The 1,772-nt window shown below is 40.2% G+C and overlaps 1 protein-coding gene across 1 annotated transcript; it reads right to left on the bottom strand.

Moving 5' to 3' along the window:
* Positions 1-273: 273 nt before the first annotated feature.
* On the bottom strand, positions 274-807 carry LOC141660516 (uncharacterized). The gene has a single exon (XM_074467504.1). The coding sequence runs from the start codon at positions 805-807 to the stop codon at positions 274-276; it is 534 nt and encodes a 177-aa protein (XP_074323605.1).
* Between the last annotated feature and the right edge of the window lie 965 nt (positions 808-1,772).

The raw sequence follows: 1,772 nt of genomic DNA, 5'->3' as shown, positions 1-1,772 counted from the left end.
TCCTTTGCATTCTCGTGACATATGTCCTACTTTCCCACACTTATAACACGTGATATTGGTCTTCTGATTCTTGCATTCATGAGCATAATGGCCCTTCACGTGACACTTGAAACAAACTACATTCGCCTTATTGCAAATTTCCGTATGTCGATTATTACAAATCTTACATTCCGGAACTGATCCTTGCGGGGGTTTCTATCCACTAGTTGATTGAGATCTCATTTCTTGTGATTTATTCCCAAATTCTTTCTTCTTGAAGTTCCCGGGTCCACTCTAAGGTTTAAGCCTTTGATTAGTTCTCTGATTTTGGCCCTTGTAACTTGAGCCTTCTTCTCCCATTTTAAATCTTCTTTTCTTGTTGTATTTCTCCTTTTGATTTTGCTCACTCTCGCCTTCAATTACCATCGCCTTCTGAACCACTTCAGCATAAGTAGTCAACTCAAAAGCTGCCACACGACTCATTAACCAAGGCTTCAATCCTTGTTGGAACCTTTTTGCCCTTTTCTCTTCAGAATCAACATACTCCCCCATAAACTTAGAAAGTTCTGTAAACTTCTTCTCATATTCTCCAACTGTCATATTGTTTTGCTTTACCTCGAAGAACTTCATCTCCATTTGTGTTAGCATATAGCGAGGAAAATACATATCCAGAAACATTCTCTTAAACCTATCCCAAGTAATAACTTCAGCAGCTTCTAAAGCTTTTGCTGTCTCCCACCAATAATTCGATTCGCCTTTAAGAAAGTAAGTGGCATACTCCACCTTATGATTATCTCCAACATATGTTAAGGCAAAGGCCTTTTCCATTTCCTTAAGCCAAGCATGAACTTCTACCGGGTCTCATGTTCCTCTAAATTCTGGGAGTTTTACAGATTAGAATGTTTTGAAAGTAATGATGTTTGTTGGGGGTGGTTGAGGTGGGTGTATTTGTTGAAAAAGTTGTTGTTGTTGGGCTATAGCAGCAGTTTTTTGGCGTACCAATTCCAAAAGTTGTGCTATATCGGGGTTTTGGTTTTCTCCTTCATTTTTTCGGTTATTTGTAGGTCTTCCTCGAGCTCTCTTAGGTGTCATTTTCTAAAATAAGAGTTATACAGTTTAAGTGATACAAAGTTAGGGTATTATTTACAGTCATCATGGTATACAGTTTTCAATATAACAATAAAGGTGATGCATGGTTATAAGCAAGAAATTTAAAAGAGCAAATATAGGAATCAAGGAAAGTACATAACTGAATTCAACATAGTTCAAGTTGAAAGGTACGAACAGATCCGAATTAAAACAGTACGAGAGTCTAGAAATGGAAACGAATAACATAGTAATAAAAGGAGTAGCCTAATCCAAGCAACTAAAGGTCAAGTCCCCTAGAACTTGTCCTAAGCTTCCTCCTCGGTCTCCTCCTCACGGGTCCTTACGGTGTCGGGGGTAGCGTCCTCACATAGCCTCTTGACCACGCTCCTAAGCTCATCCGCTATCATTTGCACAATCATCTGACTGTATCGGTCGTGATGCACGGGCATCTCCTCCAATCTTGATGTGGCCACCTGGATCAGTGACTCAAGCCTTGAAATGGTTTTCGCCTTAGGTTCATCACCCATCACTTGCTCACTTACATAGACCTCTTCAAGATTTTCTATGTAACACCCCCAGATCCGGGGTCGGGGATCCGGGTCGTCACGGTCTTTCTTTCCACAATATCACTTCACTTAATTAATAATAAATAACCTTACGCTGTGACCCCACACTAACACACACCACAACCCGTTATAGTCTCA

This window comes from Apium graveolens, chromosome 5 (assembly GCF_009905375.1).
Source record: "Apium graveolens cultivar Ventura chromosome 5, ASM990537v1, whole genome shotgun sequence".
NCBI lineage: Eukaryota > Viridiplantae > Streptophyta > Magnoliopsida > Apiales > Apiaceae > Apium > Apium graveolens.
The sequence above is the reverse complement of the archived record's forward strand: the minus strand, read 5'-3'. Positions and strand labels throughout refer to the sequence as shown.

What these genes read in the sequence shown, in the direction of transcription:
- LOC141660516 (XM_074467504.1), bottom strand. Translation starts at nt 807, where the DNA reads ATGGAAAAGGCCTTTGCCTTAACATATGTTGGAGATAATCATAAGGTG.